At 33.5% G+C, this 15,779-nt stretch overlaps 1 protein-coding gene across 1 annotated transcript; it reads right to left on the reverse strand.

The window, feature by feature from the left end:
* Positions 1 to 8,316: 8,316 nt before the first annotated feature.
* Positions 8,317 to 15,421, reverse strand: LOC111022154 (plant/protein, putative (DUF3411)). The gene is made up of 8 exons (XM_022299320.2): positions 14,839 to 15,421; positions 11,304 to 11,468; positions 11,130 to 11,222; positions 10,886 to 11,001; positions 9,648 to 9,746; positions 9,252 to 9,557; positions 8,998 to 9,162; positions 8,317 to 8,811 (listed from the first exon to the last, which is right to left on the reverse strand). The coding sequence occupies exons 1-8, from the start codon at positions 15,205 to 15,207 to the stop codon at positions 8,523 to 8,525; spliced, it is 1,602 nt and encodes a 533-aa protein (XP_022155012.1). The 5' UTR covers positions 15,208 to 15,421; the 3' UTR covers positions 8,317 to 8,522.
* Positions 15,422 to 15,779: the final 358 nt, after the last annotated feature.

Consider the following 15,779-nt stretch of genomic DNA (forward strand, 5'->3'; position numbering starts at 1 on the left):
TTATCTGGCATCGCCTACTCCCAGAGGCTACTCTTTTTAGCCATCCTAATATGCAATTCCATGAAATTTTGGGGGATTTCAATGCTAGGCATAATATCTAGGATCTCGAGTTAGCAGCAACCATTTCTTGGGCCATTTGGAATGATAGAAACAGTGTGGTTCAAGGGAAGCCAACACCATCAGTAATTGAAAAGTGTGATTGGATTTACACATACCTTGCCAATTTCAGGAATAGTACGAGCTCATCGCGTGGTCCTTCACCGTTTTCTTCTCATGCGTCGACGAATTTGGTTGCCCACACATGGAGTCCTCAACCGATTAATTATTTGAAGTTAAATGTAGATGCAGCTTGTAATCGCTCATCTACAAGCTTGGGAGCCATTGTTCGAGACTCAAACTGCTTTATTCGACTGGCTTCTTCGACATACCTTTTCACTCCATTCACACCTCTGCTTGCTGAGCTTCAGGCAGTTCTTGAAGGTTTGCAACAAGCTCAATCCATGGGATTCACTCACCTCCAGGTTGAATCAGACTCTCTCAACTCGATTAGACTCATTCATGGAGAGATCTCAACTTTTGGGAATGAACTTGGTTGGTTGTTGGATATAAAGAATTTAGCCCTAAATTTCTCCTCCATTACCTTCAACCATGTCTGTCGATTGAATAATAAACCAGCACACATGTTAGCCAAGAATGGCCTCCTTCAGGCAACCATGTGTATATGGTCCACTAATTTTTTCCCTTTCAAAGTCTTAATGAGGAAGATACCCTCTCAAATGTAGCCCATGTGACATTTTCTTAATTTAATGAAGTGCTTTTATCTCAAAAAAAAAAAAAAAAAATGCCTAAGATTGTGTCTAAAGATTAACTTTGTGCCAATTTGTCACCATTGTGGTATTGAAGGTCATATTAGACCTAAGTGCTTTAAATTTAAATATGCTCCTACTACTTCTTCAAGAAGAAAATTTTCTCAAAGAGCAAAGTCTCAAATGCTTCAAAAGAAAATTTTCCAAAGAAAAGTAGAGTGCATAAATTTGTTGAACGAAATAAATCTATGCATAATCTTGTTTGTTCTTCATGTGGCAAGTACGGACATAATGCTTATTCTTGTTACTTGTCTAAATCCAATGTTTTAAATGTCAATGCAAATACTAAATTTATGTCTAAATATGGAAATGGCAGAAATATGCATGCAAAATTGAATTTTGTGTCTAAACATGCTCATGCTAGAACTAATTATATGCATAGTGTTAAACTTGTGTTTAAGTATGTTCATGGAAAATCAAATTATATTCATAATGCGAAATTTGTGCCTACATGTCATTTTTGTGGAGTTAAAGGTCATATTAGACCAAATTGTTTCAAATTAAAAAATTCTCCAAAGAAGAATTTCTTTAAGAAAAATATCGTGCAAAATAATTTTGTTAAGAAGAAATTATTGTCTAATGATTGTGGCAAAATTGATTATAAATTCAATACTTGTTATTTGCCAAAAATGAATATTAAAAATGTTGGAACTAATTTGAAATGGGTTCCAAAATCTATGTTCATTAACAATGAAGGATCCAAGAAATGGGTACCAAGATCTTTTGGTTGAGCTTTCTTTTTGTAGGTGTGATTTCAAGAAGCAAATGGTTGCTTGGACTTCAAATTGAGAAATTAATTCAAATTGGAAAACTATTATAGCTTGCTTGAATACATCGAAGAAAAAAGACTCTTCGGTATCTTTAAATTATTTTTTGCTGAGATTATTATTATGCTATTGATATACTTTATAGAAAATTTATCTGTTTTATGGGTTAGAAAATATTGAATTTTATTGTTGCTTAGATTAAATGCCCTTGAGTATATTGGAAATATTTTTGGTATTAATCTTTTTACTTGATTATTTATAAATTAGTGAATTAATGCTCTTAAAAGTATGTGGTAGATTTTGTTGAGATTTATCCATAATCGTTATTGTTTATTGCTTGAATATTGGATTGTTGGTTTTTAATGTTGATGTTTATCTAATTGATTGATTTGTAAATTTATCCAAATTTCTTGATTCTTAAATAAATTTAAAACTTTTCATTTTTTGGTCAATTAGATGCTTGTTATATCCTTGTGCTTTCTTGAAAAATATTTTGGATATTGAGTTTTGAGTAATATTGTTCTTGATAGTTGAAAAATATTGTTTAATTCTCTTTGAAAATGAAGTTATTTTGCTCATTGGATTAGAGTTTTCTTTCTATATGTGGTATGAATAATGTATCTTTCATGGAGATAAATTGTGTTTGGATAATTTTTTTATGGAGTGTGTTGTGAAGTGAAAATTAGTTTAAGTATGTTATTTGTCCTATGTTCAAAAGAATGTGTTTTGTAATGTTTATTAAATTATTTTTCATAAGAGGAGTATCTATGAAAGTGATTCATATTTGAAAATTTCATTAACTTGTTGCTCAAAACAGTTTAATTGTTGATATTTTTTTTGTGGTGACATAAGTCAAATTAGACCTATGATCAAATACATTTGGCATCAGTGTTTGTTTGATTAATATTTTCATGATGTCATTTGCTGATATTTAATTTGTAATACTTTTTTTTGTGGCATAATTGGTGATATTATTATTTTGACAAATTGATATCAGTGTTGGTTTTTCTTTATCATTTGGTGCTTATTTTTTAACCTTTGATATTTTTGTATCATGATGGTGTTTTAAATCTTGCATGGATTTGTTGTTAATTTTTTTGTTAGATAAGTTGATAAGTTCAATTGAGAGTATATTTCATGTATATGACTATTGTCGTGCTTAATCATGAGAATTAAAATTGCTCTATTGGAATTATACTTGTCTTATGTCATATTTTCTTCAATGAAAATTTTGTGGAATATTTTGATAATATGTTTGAGATAGATTGATCTACAATGATTTTTCTTAAAATATATCTATCTTGTGCAAATTAATGGGATAGTGTTACTTGTATTATTTTATCTCCTTGATATTTATTGAATTTTAATTTTAAGAGGAAAATGCATATCTTTATGGGGAGTTATAATATTTCATTTGTGAACTTGATGAAATTGTTCTCCATGTTGCTTTTTATTGTTTATGTGATTTTTTTAAGAGTATGCATAGTGATTTGAAATTGAGTATGTCGGGAGAACTTACTCAAATTGTTCAAGTTCAATAAAGCTAGATTGCAATAACTCTCATGAGCACCTCCACTAAGCTTGAAAAAAGTGTAAAAGGTAAATGTGTTGATGTTAAAGCTAATTGAGGTATGTCGAAACTTTACTTCTCTTATGCATATTGTGTATCTATTTAGGGGGATAAGTATATTGAAGTAAAATTTATTTTAAAATTGCTTATAATTGATGCCTCTTGATTTTCTTGTTAATTTTTATTTAGAAGACATCTTGATAGGTGGAGTTTTATAAAAACTTATGTTAAATGTATTTTTGTCCCTTACTATGGGAAAGTGTTAAATTCTTTTAAAATGGTGAGCTTACATGTCTTTATATATTTTTCTTACTTATTTCTGTTTTATTGATTCCAAAAGGGGAAGAGGTAATAAGAAAAATGAATAAATTTATCAGAAATTAATTTTTGAATGAATTTCAAGTATGATATTTGTGGTGATATGTTGGACTTGATATTATTACTTACATGCATTTTTCGTTACCAGTTTGTTATCATCAAAAAGAGAGAGATTGTTGGCTTTTTGGTCCTTAATCTCAAATTAATTAATTAATGTTTTGATTATAACAAACTTAATTATGTTATTTGACACTTTTAATATTTTGAAGTATCTACAACGTAGAGCCTGTTACAATAATTACAACAAATTTTGAATTACCCAAATCAGAGCTCAAACGAAGAAATTATGGTCTAAAGAAGTTTAAAGAAAAATACTTGTGGTGGATGACATGGCGGTCGTGGTCCAGTGAAATGCCGACATGGCTTGGTGTTAAAAAAAAGGACAGAGAAAAATTGAAATGAAAAGGAAAGAAAAAGAAAAGAGAGAAAAAAATATATATGTATATCTATATATGTTACCAAGGTAACTCAGCAGGATGATGGAAAAAAAAATTAATTTAATGTAATTGATGCGTGGTTAGTTAAAAACAAAAAAAAATGAGAAAAGAAGGTGTCAGCGCCCAGCACTATTTAAAAAAAAAAAAAAAGGAAAAATGTGAAGGAGCCGTTGGGAGGGTTTTTGTTGTTATTATTATTATTATTATTATTATATTCAATTAATTTGGTTTTTAATCCTTTCAAAACCAATGGTCCACATTTAATTTGGATTTCAAATTTCTTCCCAACTTTTTCTCCTCTATTTAAACTCCTACTTCTCTCAAAATTTCATAACATTTTCTCTCCCAATTTTCTCTCAAATCCATGTATTATTCATCTTTCCAAAAGTTTCAATGTTCCTTTAAATTTGTTGTGGGAGATTTTATTTTAGAGATATTTGTGCTTCCAATTTTATTTCTCTTAGCCAAATTGAGGGTCTTATTTGTAAGAATTTTTCTACAAATTTGTGAGCAAAAAAGCAAACCACGGGCCAGCTTAAGGGAAAGAAGACTCTCCAGCAAGGAATAAATTTCAAATGGGCCCAAATTAGAAGAAAGGAGAACTGAAGCCAGAATCCAGAAACCCTACGAACCAATGGTAGCACAGGGCACGACCAACCAAGATCCGACGTCCGATCGACTGAGGCCAACGACTAAGACCAGGTGTCGCTGTCGACTAGTTATCAGTCGACAGTCGTCCAGCGTCCAAAATGATGGCCCCTGAACCCACTCGATGAAGTTTAATAATGGGCCGATGACCTTTTCACCCATTATCTAGCCCATGATGACCCTACATCTGAAGCCTAGGAAGTTAGGTTTTTTGGAGAGACTATGATTCAACTCCTATGAATAAAGGGGAAATTACTTAGCGATTGTACACGAAAAATCCTACTTTAGAACTATATCATTCTTAAACCTTCGATTCTAACTTAAACATCGAAGTATGTGTGGCTAGCACCACACTAATTTGTTCAGTCTTCTCTTTTTTGCAAGTCAACGTCAAGTTCCTTTGGTGCAATATTTGGTCAACCAACCCAACCAAATTTATGCATCTACATCAATTTGTTTTAGAATATTTTTTTCCTCATCTATAAATCATCAAATTTCAACATTGGATTGTTCTTATTTGGTATAATTTTAAATTTGAATTTTTTGACTTTTAAAAGCTCTTTTTTTTAAATAATTTTTTTCTTTATTTTTCATTTAGAGTAAATAATTTAAACTTCTACATTTTGGTCCACACATATATATATATATATTATATATTAAATAATTTAAGTCAATATCTGAAATATTTGTAAGTACGAAATATAATTATCTTTATATGTCTTGTTCTTTTTCTTCTAAACTTACATAGAAAATTTAATACTCCTTCTATTGGACAAACCCCTTAATTTATAAATTTGATCCATAAGATTTCAGAGTTATATCTAAAAGATTCAGGAACTTAAAAAAAAATGTCTAATAGGTTTACAAACTTTCAATTTTAAATCTAATTGGTGTCCGAATTTTCAATTTTTTGTTTAATATATCTTTAAAGTTCAAGGGCCTAATAGACTCAAAATTAAAAGGCGAAAGTTAACCTACGTTTGGAACTTCTATTCAGTAATTTTAAAATCATTTATGCTCTATGGTTAGTAAAGAAAAATAGGGAATTTAAAATCATAAAAGTATTTGAAATCACTTTTTGTTTAAAAGAAAAAAAAAAACTTTCCGTTTCAAATTGGTTGGATTTGGAAGGATTTGTGAGTAAAAGGTAACAAATTCCAAATTTATCCTACTAAAATATATCTTTCATTTTTTTCAAAAAAAAATCAATCACATTACCCTTTTTTAGGTAAATTGCATATATTTTGTCTTTTGCCTCCCTTCTATGTGCATATTTTTGGATCACTATTCAATCAAAATAAAAGTTGATTTTCTATTTTACTTATATGTCTTCATAAGTTTTGTTTCTTTTTATTTCAATTTTTATAACACTAATTTGGATAAAAAAAATTTAGTTCCAAATAAATTTGCAAAGAGATGGATAGTTTGATACATTTAAAATATCTCTAACTTTTTTTTTAAACCATCTTTGGTTTTTATTTTAGCATTTTTATTAGTTGAAGTATTATTTTGAAAAAAAATAATATGATAATAAAAAATAGGGTAAATTGTATAAACCACCCCTAAAGTATGATTGTTGTTATAATTGCACCCCTAAACTTTGAATGGTAAAAATTAAATCCTTAAACTTTTACAAATTTAAAAATTATACCCATAAACTTTCATGGTAAAAATTAAACCCTCCAATTTTATAGCTTAAAAATTGAATATATTTTTAAATCGCTTTTATGTTTTGTCCTCCTTTTCGGCTCTCTCCCACGACGCTATGGCCAACTTTCTCAATGGAAAACCAAACCTACTCTGTTTGCTGATTATTTTGATTTAGATTTAAAATAATTTGCCTTCAAATTTTTAGAAATATATATTTCAAGAGTGACCATTTACGAGTCTTTTTTGTTTTTGTTTTTTTTTTATAATTTCATTTGCAAGTTTTAATTTATTAAGTTAATTTGATTAAATGATTTAATTTTTATATGTAGTTAGACATTGCTATTTCATATTAAAATATTATATTATTATTATTATTTATTTATACAATATCATGTAGAATTAAATGACATAATAGTAAAATGTTATACTTCATTTTCATTTTTTGTAGGCATCCAAACAATAAATTTTAATTTCAATGATTTCAAATTCATTTGGTTCCAAATGCAATTAAGAATTTGAAATCATTTCTATCTTTTTTGAAATCTTGGAATTTAAAATCAATTTTGTCCAATTCCAAATGTCAAACGGAGCATAAAGGAAAAATTTGTAATTTATGCATCTTAATATCAAAATATATAAAACTCATATATACATATACATATATACATATATATATATATATACCAATGAATTAAGTCCCTTGAGATAAAATTTTGGATCTGCCATTAAATTACAATTATTATTTCGTAATTCATTGCATACACGAGAGAATATTTGAACAATTCTTCCAAAAAAAAAATAAAAGAAGATAAAAATTGCAACGTTTATTCAAACCTAAAGTCTAATTTGATGTCGAGTTTAACTTCGCTGAACATCAGAGACTATGGAGAGACTGTCTTCATCTAGTGTAGCCATGTGTTACAACATAAGTCAACCACTTGAACTCAAAGTATTAAATTTCCGTCAACATTATACGCCCATGGGTTCAACATCAACATGAGAGGTGAATCAACATATGTAGTATTGCAAAAATATGTTGACAAAATATTAACATAATATAAATATTAATAATTTTGAACTTATTTAATAAATGTGAAATACTTATTTGTTAATTTAAACATTTGATATGAATTTGTTATTTTTAAAATTTTTCTACAAAAGTCCATCGACATCAACATTTAGACCCTGTCTTTTCTTCTCCCTCCTTGATTAGACTCAATCTTTGTAGTTTGGCTTTGGGTAACACATTCATAAAACGCGTTGGACAATGATGATTCTCACAATGAACCACTTTTTAGTTTTGCCTGTTGTAATGCTTCATGAAATCTCTCCTGCTTTCTCCCTTACCTTCGGTCGAATTGCTCCATATCTTATATGCAATAGATCGTAAACTGCTGGGCAAATTGCAGGCGTACACCTACAATTCATTGCGCCATTATCATGGCTCGATATGCATGTGTTGAATGAGTTATAGCTAGTGTTACAACTGGTCAATTGACCATGCGCACCATTCTCTTAACTAGACATCTTGATTAGGCTCTTGTTTAATGACTCAAAACGAGAATGTCCAAATTCTTAAGGGACCAAATCAAAAGGTCTAACACGCAATCATTCGGTAAATGAAAAGAGTATTTGAAAGGACTATTCATACTCCCATAGTACTAGAAATTTTCTTACTGCGGAGTCATTGAGGGGCAGTCTTTGGTAGATCGCAGACACGTGGCATATTCAAAAGTGTGTACAAGACAAACTCTGCCCTCGAGGACGTCTCAGATTTTTAACCATACATGGCACATTGTTGAGCCTCTTATATACTTCTCTGTTCCTCTCGTGGCTTTATTTTTCTGTGCTTGGAATATAAGTTTTACCCTTTGTTTCCTAATGGTAAAATGTCAAATGTGTTGTAAGGTTGTAGTTTCATTATGAGACTACTTTGATAACCTTATTCACTAAACTATGGAACACTGAATATAAGTTGTAGAGAACACTAACCAAAAGAATAAAGAAAAATCCCTACCAACGAAATTTTACAACAATTGCATCACTTCAGTTTCAAATCAATCCTTCCAGTTGGATCACAGGTTACATCAAAGCAAATACCATCCACCTAGCAACTAACTTTATCAAAGATTTATGCGACTTCGCACCAAATCTATCGTCATACTGCAAAACTGGGTAATGAAGAATGCATTGATTGGATGAAAGATCACGACGAACCTGCCGTTACCTTTTTCCGAACAATTCTTTTCCTCCGTGCTTTGGGTATTGATTCACCTTCAGAGACGGAGTCTGCACCGGTCTGTTTGACACCGAGAAGTCCAAGACCAGAGATGATGGCGTTTTTTGAGATAAACCATTTTGAGGAAGGCTCATTAACGCCCTCGGAAGGTCGGTTGTACACCTGCTTCAAGAGGTCACTTGACTGAACCAGTGGGTCTGCCTCCACCCCAAGCCAAGCCAGTCTTGATCTTTCTCCCAGTTGCACATTCAGAACCCTACATATAATTTCAAAATAGTGTTAACGACCATTCTTTACCTATCACTGTCATTTTGGATAACATCACTCAACACCTTGTTTAAACCAGAGATTTAAAAACAAAAAAAAAAAAGAAAACTGGCAAGTTTAAGGCTTTGCACATAAATGCTATACAAAATTTCACAAGGGAGAAAAAAGTTCAGACCTTAATGCAGAGCTGAAAAATAGAGCCACTCCAATAACATCAAAATGACTGATCATTGCTCTGTCAAAACCACATAGTAACTGATACCGGAGATTTGCGTAGAGCCCAAGAAACGCGCCATAACCGAGAGCATTGGTGCTCACAGTCGGAACTGATACAGATAATCTGCCAAACAAGTACACAGTTCCAAGTCAATTAAAAATGGATCGCCCAATAATAATCATTTTTATTACCAAAACTGATTTGAACTATACCTTTCCTCCTTTTTACGGGACAGAAAATTGGACAAAGCACCTTGAGCTGCTCCCGCGGTTATACCGACCATGCACAACTCTGCAGCTTTGTAGAAGAATGAATGGATTCTCTTTTGCAGGTCAAATTCCCTTAGAGGATAACTTTTTTCAAATATATTATTTGGAAGCTTCTGTAATGTATTTTGCAAATCAAATCGGAATGTATTTCCATACGAACGACAAGGAGCAAGTGACCAGACAACTATAGCATTGCATGCAGTTACTGTGAGAACATTAATGAGCGCCAGATCCCATTCCTGTTTTATCCTGGAGCCACCAACAGTACAAAAATTTGTAAGCCAAGCAAATTAAATAAAAGTATGAAATGAAGTTTTAACATAAGACTAAATGACAAACCTATCCTTGCGGTTCTTTATTTCCCACCAAGCTGAGCAACCAATTGTAGCTGCCTGCTCTAAAAGAAGCCTATATAGAAAGGCAGGATCGGCTAACATCCTGCAAAAATATATAATATTGTCCATCAAAGGTCGAAAACATTTATTTTTCTCCAAAGAGAGCACGAAATCTTTCACCAAAACGAAACTAGTGATCGTGTAAAAGAACCTTCAAGAATTGGGAACCATCTGAGAAATTTAATCGTTGATTTAATAATTTCTTTCCTCAAGTAAAAGGAAACCAATAAAGCTATATTGGTCCACATAATTGATATTGAATATCAAGAAATATTATCACTCATTTGTTGATGTAATATATAATATTATCTACATTGGAAATTTGGTCCAAAAAGAATCCGGAGGAAGTTTTGGGGTTCATCAAATTTCTTGCATCTTGTGCTCTCTCTAAGACAGGCTTTTTAGACTTACTCTCTTTTGCTATTTTTTCACTTTGCTATTTTTCCTACGCATGAGGGTGGAGATTCGAACTTCAAGGCACCCTTTTTTGATATTAATGTCAACTAGATAATTATTTTTTTAAGCTCACTCACTCAGCCTTATGACCCAAATGAGAGTCAAAGACTCAAAGCTTTAGAATTGATGGGAGCCGATGAGGAGATGGCCCAAAGGACCCAGGATCCGACCTGAAAGAGAAAACTGCTTGGAGAAAAATGATTTGAGTAGGCAATTCTATATGATCCACAATTTAACAAATTGTTATTAAAAAAATTCTAGAAATTCCAAAACTTTGGACAGCTTTTGATCCACAGAAAAAATGCCATTAGCATTCTTAAAACATTTGAAACCCCAACCATCTGTTTGGCAATTGTGACTTCAGTATAGTGTGCCTTTTATCTTAAACAATTTATTATCCAAAACAAAAGAGAGAAAATTGTCTAGAGAGCTGAACATTATAATCAGGAGAATAAATGGCCAGTAAGGCTTCAACCATAAAACGTAATAACAGCAAGATTAAATATCTAGTACAATTTAGAATTTGACATTATATTATCTGAATGCTTAAAAATATGTTTAGGATCTAATACTAAGATATTGATTATTATTGGAGAAATGGTATCTTCTAATACAGTGCCCAAGTTTCCACCTCCAAGAACGGTGAATTGGCAAAAGAATTGAAGTCAATTACCTAAAGAAAGAAAGGCCCTCTAAATTGCACATGAGGTTTTAAGAGAAAATCACCTGCCAATAAAAGCCCGTGAGATTCCTTGAGGAAGACTTCGTGAAATAAAGCGAGTTGTGGTTGGCCTGGCATTTATTGCTAAGAATTTTACCATTTGAGCCGAGCTAACTAAACCCTGGGACAAATAATTTGTCAGCATCTAGCCAATGTTCAAGGCTAAAGCAACTAACACTAACAAGGAAATTATAAAATATAACCTGTTCCCCCCATAAAAAAAATATATTAATAGGAAAAATACACTACCATTTCATAAGCTTGTCGAAATCCAGCAGGCAGATCCATCATTGTCTTCTGCCACTCATTTAAAACTGCATCTACAAATTTACGATCAAAAAGCTAGAGCAAATACAAAGTTAGTGCTAAAATTATTCCCACAAAAATTAATGGCAACAGATTTATCGCTGATAAATTGTATACCTCTTCTAGAAATTTCCTTCTCCGAAACAGGCCACCCTCATCTCCCTCATCCCCATCATCAAATTCATCATAGTAATCGTCATCATCACCATCATCATCTCCACCGTCACCACCACCATGATTAATTTTCTTCCCGATATCTCCACCACCTCCCCCAATTGCAGTCTGCAATTTGTTATTATATTATTTCAGTACCAAACATTTAGAAATGAGAAAATCCAATAACCCAACCAACAACATAGAGAAGAAATACTCCACCAACCCAACTAAAACATAACCGGAAAACAGAAAGTATATATATATTACAAAGCGCACTAGAGTGTGATGGTCCTTTAAGGCTAAAGCATGAAGCACAAAATAAATGGAAAATAACGACTTCTGTGTATTTAAATACAAATACCAAACATTTCACTTGACAAGTCTTGAACAGATCCAACCCTTTTACAAAATTAGGTTTGTTTTAGTGTGCCAGCTCTTGCTTTTTAATCATAAAATAATGGGATTTTAACTTCAAAACAATGTCAGATTGTTTAAATGTAAAACTTCCCGGTAATTAATCGTCCTTTTTAACTCTACACCCCATTATAACTACCGCCAACCTCCCACTTCTTAAAATATACCAGAGGCTTACGCATTCCACTAGCCTTGAGGCACCTCAAGGCCGCGTCGGGTCAAGGCTTAAGCCTCAAATGATTTTAAAAACAATTCGTCTGATAAAAAGATTCTATTCCTTTCTTTTTTTTTTTATCTTTTCTGTTCATGAAAGTATGTCAACAATAGATAATGTCTCTCTCTTTTTTATAATGAAAGTATTGTTTCTACTTTCTTATAAAGGAATAATGTTGGAACTTTGTCCATCAAACTTTTGGTATGTTTAGGTGTCATACTAAAGACATCACAAGCTGGCTTCCAGGAATCCTATCACGTTGCTACTCATTGTTTTTTTTAGATAAGAAATAAATTCATTGATGTATGAAATTTAGGGGGGGGCCGACCCTATCCAAAGGAGTTACAAAAAACTTCTCCAATTTGTGGTTCATTAAGAAAGAAAGAAACAACAGGATTTTCAACAATAAACACGAGTTTTGCTGACTTCTGAGAGATTGAACAGTCTAGACAACACTTCTTGTAGATACTCTGCTTCTGTATAGCTTAGATTGGATGTGTTTTGTTGGACCCATCTACTAAGCAAATGGATTCTCCATCTCCTTGGCTTTTAGGTTGTTCCTTTCCCCCTTGTGATAAAAGTTTCTATTTCTAATTAAAAAATAGATATCCATGATTGTTCTTAATCGTATCATTGGGTACAACAATAAAATACAAGCCGGGATCCTTCCGCAAATTTTCTTGATTGGGGCGTTTTCTGAAGAGAATTCTATGATGATGCCAATCAGATGTTTCTGGATTGCTCCTGTCTCCAGTTTTGAGGGAAACTTTTTCTATTTTCTGGATGCAGTTCACCTTCCCTATTTATATTGAGTGAAAACTTCTTAACTTTACATTTTTTCAGTGCAAATGACCTTCCTTAAATGGTGCACGACATATTCTAAATCCTCCTCTGCTGTTTTGATTTCAAAAAATACTGTCAAGGTCTTTCAGTTAAATGCTAGTAGGGTCATTTTCTTGGCAACTTTGATTAGAAAGAATAAGAGATTGTTTCAAGATGTTTGGAAGGGTCCTGAAGAGATAAGGGACAAAGTAGAAAGCAGACAGGATGGGAAGCAAGGCAGAATCTTTTCCCTTCAACTCCCTAGGCTTCCCACTTGGAGGAAACCCAAGAGCTCATCCTTTTGGAACCCATTACCCAATAGCCAAAAATCCCAGATCTAAGCTGGACAAGTGGAGGAATATTCATAGTTCAAAAGGAGGGAGACTCATAATCAGTTTTACCGAGTGTCCCTCTCAATCTCTCCTCCCTCCTAAAAATTCCTTCCGAAGTGATTGCCAGTCTTGTAAAGATTATTATAAGGGAACTATTTTGGAAGGGTCCTCATCAATACCACGGATGTCACTTGTTGAATGCTATTGGGCTGCTCTTCCTTGAGTGTTTGGTGGTCTCAATATTGGGGCTTCGAAAGAGAGGATCAATGCTCTTTTAGTCAAATGGCACACACTCAACTAACTAGTGTGTCATCAACCCACATAGACTCGTGCTTTAGGGTCATTGGCCAGTGGAAGACCATTAATGCAGTTGGGAAGAAATTTTTCATTCTTGAGGGTAACATTCTCAGGGTCATAATACCTTTCAACAATTTATCTTTATAAGAATAGGGAGAGGGTGACCGGGCTATCATTCGTCACACTTCTTTTCTCTAGAAAATTTTGGATCAGGGAATGAAACGATGACCCACCCTTCTTGCCTTCTCTAGAAGGGTTATGGTTTTGCTTTATCCACCACTGTTGTAAAAACTTTGTTATCTCCATAACAAAACCTATTTTGCTTGAAAGCTTTAATCTTTTCTGCCCAGATAACATAGTCTTCATAATTCTATGTTTCTTGAAAATTTGGAAGGTGAAAGGTGAATCTAACAATATTTTTAAACACTGATTAAAGCCAGTTGAGAGAGATCTAGTTTATTGAGACGGAGAAAGAAGAGTTTTGTCTAAACTCTGTAATCCTAGCACGATTTCCTTTGAGTTTACCATCAACCAAGATTGAGAAGGATTTACTATCAACTGTGGTGGAGCATCGTGAGTAATTCTACCCTAAGAGGGTGAAGTGCTAGGAAGGATAAAGGTGACAACCAAGGGAAGAGGGTGGAAGCCATAGAGAGGTCAGAGAGTGGGAGATTGGAGAGGGAGGCCAAGAGAACACGAGTAAGCCATCAATCTGAAACAATTGCAGATTAGCTTGATTTCATGGATGGCCTACTTTTTTGAACAACAAAAGTTGTGCTTCCTTCCAAAATCATGTATTTGTGAATAATGATTTCAAGTGCACAACAATCTTATTCTTTATAAACCACCCAAAAATCGTTCTTTATAAAAGTTCTGTAAATAAAAGGTTCGAAACTGAAATAAACTATCGTTAGCCCCGAAGCATTTCTTTCCCCCAAAAAAAAAAGTTGGAACTTTCAAGGTTGTTATTTTACTAAGATGCTAAAAGAAGTTTACGAGATAATGATAAATCAAACCTGAGAAATAAGAAGCAAAGATGGTCAGAATGAGGCGAGTTCATGTTTTCGGTCAACAACTAGTGGAAATCACCACGTCTATCCAACCACAAGTCTATCACCCAAAAAACATGAGAAGTGGACACATATTCATCAATGGTGATCTAATAGACTCTTGTCCAAAAAGAAAAGAAAATATGGCAAACCCAGATTCATTGCCACTTTTATATTTTGTTTCTTACAAAAAAATCCAACAATTAGCCATTAGAGATTAAACAATGTCAACTGCCTGATATGTAAGTTGCAAAAGTTTCCAAGTTTTAATGGATACAGAAAAGGAACCAAAAATGATACATAATATAAAGCTAAAGCTGCTTTTCCAACAACATAAAGATTCAATAAAAAAGACTGAAAAAACTTGCCTCGGGACTGGACTTTGATTGCTTCTGAGATAAATCAAGCTTCGATTTCTCCAAGGTAACAGACCCAAGGGAACCATATTGGCCTTTCATAACAGGACCGAGAGAGGAGGAAGATGTGGCGGCAGGTGCCGACGGTGCTACAAAGCAACGCTCCAACAGAGCAATGGAATCCCCATCTGAAACGGCCGAAGAAGACGAGGATGGAGAAGAAGTGGTGAAAGCCTTCACCACCAGAACTGGTTTGCTCCGTGGGGTCTGAGAGGGACCGAGCTTTACAAGCGGCGGCGGCGGCGGCAGCCATAGCTTGGTGGTGGGAAGCTGGGTGTTAATGGGCATGATTTGCGCCGTCTGGAACACCGCATGAGCCATTTCTTTTTCTCTCCGCAGCTCCGGATAACGCTTAATCCAATTCCGTTTTCCCTAAATTTTCATGGAGAGGAAGAGGGAGGATTCCGAATTCTGAATTCTAAATTCTGATTCTCTCTCTCTCTATCAGTGGAATGGAAAGGAATGGAATGGGAGATTTTAGAGAGAGAAAGTAAAAGGGGAGAGAGCAGTTGGTGAAGGAGGGGGTTTTAATGGATTAAGGATAGCCGCCTGCGGAAGGGACGAAGAACACAATCCGAAATCGAGATTAACCCGGTGAGTTCACTCGGAGTTTTGGAACGAGTTAACTCGATTGGCCGAGTTCATTTCCTGCGCTGGGCTGGGCCTTTTTGCACCATGATGATTAGGGTTGGGCTCATAGCACGAAAAGAAAATGGGCAACTAGAGTAGCTAAATTAAATAGTTTGATTTGAAAAATGGCCAAAATAATCAAATATCAGAAAAATAGCTAAAGTACAGTTAGAGCTAATTACGTGATTTTATTTAGGCAAATTTACCCTCCCATCAAAATAGGTAAATTTATCCTACCATTACCCCTATAAATTCGAGACGAA

Source organism: Momordica charantia, assembly GCF_013281855.1.
Source record: "Momordica charantia cultivar OHB3-1 chromosome 4 unlocalized genomic scaffold, Mcharantia_2.0 BLBB01000004.1, whole genome shotgun sequence".
NCBI classification, from domain to species: Eukaryota; Viridiplantae; Streptophyta; class Magnoliopsida; order Cucurbitales; family Cucurbitaceae; genus Momordica; species Momordica charantia.